This window comes from Anguilla anguilla, chromosome 3 (genome assembly GCF_013347855.1).
Source record: "Anguilla anguilla isolate fAngAng1 chromosome 3, fAngAng1.pri, whole genome shotgun sequence".
In the NCBI taxonomy this organism is placed as follows: Eukaryota; Metazoa; Chordata; class Actinopteri; order Anguilliformes; family Anguillidae; genus Anguilla; species Anguilla anguilla.
Genome location: NC_049203.1, coordinates 4,117,568 through 4,124,039, shown reverse-complemented (window position 1 = coordinate 4,124,039; position 6,472 = coordinate 4,117,568). Strand labels below are relative to the sequence as shown.

At 54.6% G+C, this 6,472-nt stretch overlaps 1 protein-coding gene across 3 annotated transcripts in view; it reads right to left on the bottom strand.

Moving 5' to 3' along the window:
* Positions 1-256: 256 nt before the first annotated feature.
* per1b (period circadian clock 1b) overlaps positions 257-6,472 on the bottom strand; it is a 22,943-nt gene continuing 16,727 nt past the window's right edge. For all 3 annotated transcript variants that reach the window (XM_035409091.1, XM_035409089.1, XM_035409090.1), the window contains exons 16-20: positions 5,484-6,454; positions 3,568-3,733; positions 3,098-3,290; positions 2,521-2,671; positions 257-2,221 (exon numbers count right to left, since the gene is read on the bottom strand). In XM_035409091.1, coding sequence (XP_035264982.1) covers positions 1,925-2,221; positions 2,521-2,671; positions 3,098-3,290; positions 3,568-3,733; positions 5,484-6,454 — 1,778 coding nt within the window. In that variant the 3' untranslated portion in view covers positions 257-1,924. The remainder of the gene's footprint in view (positions 2,222-2,520; positions 2,672-3,097; positions 3,291-3,567; positions 3,734-5,483; positions 6,455-6,472) is intronic.

The following is a 6,472-nucleotide window of genomic DNA, read 5'->3' as shown; positions in this document are numbered from 1 at the left end:
CTGTCTTGGGTTCACTGGTGTGGTTTGCGCAACTTATTCTAAATATGTAATGGTTTGACTGTGGAGTAAAATGGTCATTCTTTTGACTGCCCTCTGTTGGAAACATTCAGAAAAGAACATCATGCCTTGTGTTCAAATATTTAACTGCAATACATCTTCTCGATAACACTGGGAAAATGTGCACAGCTGTCCGAAACAAATGAAATGAACAGTTGATCGAGAAAATGAAGAGAATGTAAAGGAAACTTCAAGAAAATTACATAAAAACCAATGTTTAATCACCATTTCATTATTTTATTAACAAAAAGTATTTTCACAAATATAATACCAACACACTGAAGACCAGTGATGCAATAGCACATAACCAAAACAAAGTGATTTGTACAGAGAGGGAGCGAGAGAGAGATTGACTCATTCCACTTGTCCATATATTGTCCACATGATGCTGAACCTTGTCCTGGGTCCCATGGAAACAAGCCCACCAATAAGAATTCCCAAGCGCTGAGCATTCCGACGTAAGACTGAAGTCAAAAGGTTTGCCCCTCACCACTGACAGTGCTTGACAGCGCTGCTCTCGACCAATAGCGGCGACAGACTTCTGACAAGGTCGTTCAGTTCCTGGTCGTTCAGCCAATGGCAGCGCAACCGTGTCCAACAACCGAATCGAAAATGTGGACCCAAGCAGTCCGATGCCTGGAAAACACCGTTTCGGTGGAAGCCACTGCGGATGCACCCCATAGCACTAACAGAGCCAAAGGTTCCGTTACCATGGGGACACAATTTCCATTCCGCGAATGCAAGAGGGAATTCAAACTCAAACTGACATCAGTCACAATCCATGCTTGGATAATTTGATTTAATACACACATATACATATATATACACACTCACACATACTTGCACAAATAGTTAGAAATACATCATTTACAATGAAGTACAAAAATAAACACACTGTGTTAAAAAAAATAAACACGCTTCTGTCTTTGTGGATGAACACCGAAAAACAAAGCAAAATCTTCAGAAACATTCAAATGTACAAATCAGCGTCGCGGACGAAGGCCTGACGTTTCTGTCACATTATTTATACTTTGCATTAAATAAACAAAAATATCACAAAAGCAAAGCAGATTTATACAGTCTTTCAGACGACGCGTTCTGACAGGAATATGCCATAGTGCCGCTGCACAACCAAACTGAGCCGTCACTCAAAACGACCTCTTTCAGCTCAGTAAACCACGTTCACACTTCACTACGCGTCTGCTTCCAGTACGGCTGAGAACAGCGGTCATCTCATCGCTGCGGTCTGGAAATGAAGGTGCTTTGCATGAGCCTGACGGTATTAAGGCCGGGCAGGAACTCACCGCCACAATCAGGTGGCTTGTGACCACAAACTCCTCCCCTGTCCTCCCTACTTCCTGTATCTTCAGCCAATCAGAAGTCACATTCTCTCGCCTTGACCTTGGCTTTATTTTCTGCCAGTTACCGACGTGTTAATATTTTTACTCAGTTATTTACACTATAGTTCTTTTCCTCCCCTAAAAAAAAACAACTGTACCCCGAAAGGCATCTCCAAGGAGATTTTCCTCTCGAAGCTCACAGACGGGCACCGACACACTGACTGTGCGAACCGACGGTAACTGACACACTGACCCTGGCCCTGAGGCACTGACCGGGCAAAGCGCACGTAACGCAGCGAGCCGTGCGCTAATGAGCTGCCGTACGCTCGACTGCAGTCCGACCGGCGGCCCAGAAAACCAGGACCGGCTCCCGCTGGCCACGCCCTGACTGGAGCGGCAGCTGACGGGACCTGTAGGGGGGTGACTCCCCCCCCCCCCCCAAATTTAAACTGAACTCCGCCCCCCGACCTGGCGCACTGGTGCGCCACGCGAGGGATTATTAGCGTCACGCATCACCGGGTCCCGCGTCAGACGGCCAATCCGCTCGCCAGATCCGACCGTGAGGTCACTTCCTGTTCCTCTGCCCTCATTTCCTGGTCGCTGGTTTCGGGCGGGGCTCCGCCTCCCTCCTCCTCCTCTTCCATGGCGGATTCGGGCGGGGCGGGGGCCGAAGTGGGGGCGGGGGCGGAGCCGTCGAGGGCCTTCCCCCGCGCGCTCTCCGGAAGGGGCGGCTCTATAGCTCCGCCCAGCTCCATGTCGTGGATGTGCACGTCGAAAGGCGTGGCCTCCGGAACGCTGGGCGCTGACCCGCACCCCACGCACACCTGCGGCACAGACAGGAGGGGGGGGGGGGGATGAGCAGGTGCACACACCCCTGGGACACGCCCGATTTGCACTGGATCGTTTAACAGTGATAACTTCTGCTAATGGGGAACAAACATCTGCCTTTAAGGGGCTAACAGCTGCATGTTGTCCATAACCAGGACAAGTGATACTGGCTAAAACGCTTCTCCGTGGTCCTGTGTCAGTACTACGGAGTGCAGGGTGATGCTCACCTGTATGTCGGTGGTTGGGACAGGTGTATGTCTGTATTTTGGAGTGAGGGGAGTGGAGGGGGGCTCACCTGTATGTCGATGGCCGGGGGCAGGCGTCCCGTGCGGATCCAGGGGTGCACCTGGCTCAGCTCCCTCTTCTGCTGCTCAGTGAAGCGCGGCTGCTGCTTCTGCATGGACCTGAGAGCCCTGCGGTCCTCCCACAGGACCTGCTCCCGGTCCCTGTTACACACACACACACACAGCATTATAATCACACACACACACACACACACACACACACTAACCCTAACCCTGAGAGCCCTGCGGTCCTCCCACAGGACCTGCTCCCGGTCCCTATTACACACACACACACACACACAGCATTATAATCACACACACACACACACACACACACACACACTAACCCTAACCCTCAGAGCCCTCCAGTCCTCCCACAGCACCTGCTCCCGGTCCCTGCTACACACACACACACACACACACACACACACAACCACACACAACATTACAACCACGCACACACACCTTAACCCTAACCCTCAGTGCTCTCCTTCCCCCAGTGAACCCCCACCAGTGTGGCGTCAGCCATGCAGATGTTAAAGGTGGAGGTGGGGCACACGCGCAGTAGCCATGGCGACTGAGGCTCACCTGACGGGCAGCTGGTAGGTCATCATCACTTTCTCGTCGGCGTTGGCCATCAGCAGCCAGATGGGGTCCTGCAGCACGCACTTGATGAACTGCTCCTCGCCGGCGCCCCCTGCTGCCTGCTTCCGGGAGTGGTCGTTCTCGGAGGAGTCGATGCTGCCGAAGTACTTGCTGGTGTGGCTGCTCTGGCTGCTTCCTGCAGACGAAAACGCTGCTGAATTCATAGGCTGGTAATTCACACAATACTCATTGCAAATTAAAACCAAAATTCTTACGAATAAAAACGTAAAGTAAAATAAATACAAGGCTAGAAATCGAACCAAAAATGGCCTAAATAAAAGCGGCATCAGCATTGCAAAAATGGAATATAAATATAAAATAAACAAACAGTGTGTGTGTGTGTGTGTGTGTGTGTGTGTTTAGATGGTATGAGACATGAGGTACAAAGAGTGCCCCCTGGAGGTAAGACTCACTGGTGCCGCTCTCCGTCATGCTGCAGCCATTGGAGCCGGACCCTGAGGACCCCGAGGCTGAGGCGGCCGAGCCGGTGCCTGAGCGGGAGTCCTCCTGGAGCAGCAGGTCCAGAAGGTCGCTGGAGGTGGACATGGCGTCCTGGTTGGACGACTCATTGGCTTCCGTCTGGAAGAGAGACGGGACGCCGACCCGTTAGCCCACAGAACCTCCACTCAGAGGGAGCTACGCATGCTAACGACATGCTAAACACCGGTAAGCCGAAGAGTTAGCCTACAGAACATCCACTCAGAGGGAGCTACGCTACGCTAACGACATGCTAAACACCGGTAAGCCGAAGCGTTAGCCTACAGAACATCCACTCAGAGGGAGCTACGCTACGCTAAGGACATGCTAAACACCGGTAAGCCGAAGCGTTAGCCTACAGAACATCCACTCAGAGGGACCTACGCAAGCTAACGACATGCTAAACAGCAGGAAGCCGAAGCGTTAGCCTACAGAACATCCACTCAGAGGGAGCTACGCTACGCTAACGACATGCTAAACACCGGTAAGCCGAAGCGTTAGCCTACAGAACATCCACTCAGAGGGACCTACGCAAGCTAACGACATGCTAAACAGCAGGAAGCCGAAGCGTTAGCCTACAGAACATCCACTCAGAGGGAGCTACGCTACGCTAACGACATGCTAAACACCGGTAAGCCGAAGAGTTAGCCTACAGAACATCCACTCAGAGGGAGCTACGCTACGCTAACGACATGCTAAACACCGGTAAGCCGAAGCGTTAGCCTACAGAACATCCACTCAGAGGGAGCTACGCTACGCTAACGACATGCTAAACACCGGTAAGCCGAAGCGTTAGCCTACAGAACATCCAGTCAGAGGGAGCTACGCTACGCTAACGACATGCTAAACACCAGGAAGCCGAAGCGTTAGCCTACAGAACATCCACTCAGAGGGAGCTACGCTACGCTAACGACATGCTAAACACCGGTAAGCCGAAGAGTTAGCCTACAGAACATCCACTCAGAGGGAGCTACGCTACGCTAACGACATGCTAAACACCGGTAAGCCGAAGCGTTAGCCTACAGAACATCCACTCAGAGGGAGCTACGCTACGCTAACGACATGCTAAACACCGGTAAGCCGAAGCGTTAGCCTACAGAACATCCAGTCAGAGGGAGCTACGCTACGCTAACGACATGCTAAACACCAGGAAGCCGAAGCGTTAGCCTACAGAACATCCACTCAGAGGGAGCTACGCTACGCTAACGACATGCTAAACACCGGTAAGCCGAAGCGTTAGCCTACAGAACATCCACTCAGAGGGACCTACGCAAGCTAACGACATGCTAAACAGCAGGAAGCCGAAGCGTTAGCCTACAGAACATCCACTCAGAGGGAGCTACGCTACGCTAACGACATGCTAAACACCGGTAAGCCGAAGAGTTAGCCCACAGAACCTCCACTCAGAGGGAGCTACGCTAACGACATGCTAAACACCGGTAAGCCGAAGCGTTAGCCTACAGAACATCCACTCAGAGGGAGCTACGCTACGCTAACGACATGCTAAACACCGGTAAGCCGAAGCGTTAGCCTACAGAACATCCAGTCAGAGGGAGCTACGCTACGCTAACGACATGCTAAACAGCAGGAAGCCGAAGAGTTAGCCTACAGAGGGAGCTACGCTACGCTACGCTAACGACATGCTAAACACCAATTAAAACACCAGCGACTTGACACGCGAGTCAGTCGCTGGGAGTCAATTTGGAGAGCGGCCACCACACATTGGCAAAAACATGCAGGCACACAGCAAAATAACTGGAGCAGAAAGCGGACGGGCGATTAGCATAATGGGATTAGCGGACAGCGGTACTCTACTGCCGAACCCAACGGTAAAATCCAAAACGTTTCTCACAGGCTCGTTTTCTTTCCCGTCGCCGACTGCGTCGCTCCGGTTCGCCGAGGCCTTCCCTCCGGCGACGCCTCCCCGTTCAGCCGTCCAATCCTGCGCGGCCCCGTTCAGAGGAGGCGTGGCCTGTTGGGTGGCAACCAGGGCTGACGCAACCTCCAGCCGGTTGCTAGGCGACTCCTCCAGCTGCAGCAGGTTGAGGGGGGAGGAGCATCGGGACTGGAAGAGGGGAGACGCCGTCCCGTCCCTTTCCGGGGGCGCCTGGCCGCAGGACTGGGGGGTGCTGGAGCGGGACGGGGCGCGAGGGGTGGCGCTGGGCGTGCCGGGGGGCAGCAGAGGGGCGGGGGCCACCGCCGCAGGACGGGGGAAGGGGAACATGTGGTCGGGGTTGTAAAAATTCTGAGGGACAGAAGAAACGGGGAAGCTGGGTTGGGGAATCTGGGGGTTGGGTTGCGAAATCTGAAGGTTGGGTTGAGGAATCGGAGTGTTGGGTTGCGGGACCGGAGGACTGGGTTGGGGGAAAATGTAATTCGGCAGAACGAACGCCACCATGGGGGGCCCCAGGGGCGGAGCCAGGTGGGCGGAGGGCAGCGGGTAGCGCAGGGAGGGGTCTGGATTCGGGACGTCCACAGCGGGATGGGGCATGGGCGGGGCCAGAGGGGGGTAGAGGGGGTAGAGGGGCAGGACGCCGGGGTGGTACGGGACAGAGGGGAGGCTGGCCTGGGACCCCACGGAGTTGGGCCAAGAGGAGGAGGAAGTCTGTGGCCCCATGGACATCTGGGGGTGTGGTGGGACAGAGGCGGCCAGAGGTCCCTCCGCCCTGCCTGCCGTACCCCCCAGGGGTCCCAGAAACGCGGCCCCAGCCCCCAAGGAGCTGCCCTGATCGGAGGTCTCCTGGTGCTTCAGTCTCTTGCCTCCTCTGCCTCTTCGGCGCCCACTACTGCCCACGGTGGGGTAGTCCCGGGAGCTTCGCACTCCTGCCAAAACCAGGGGGG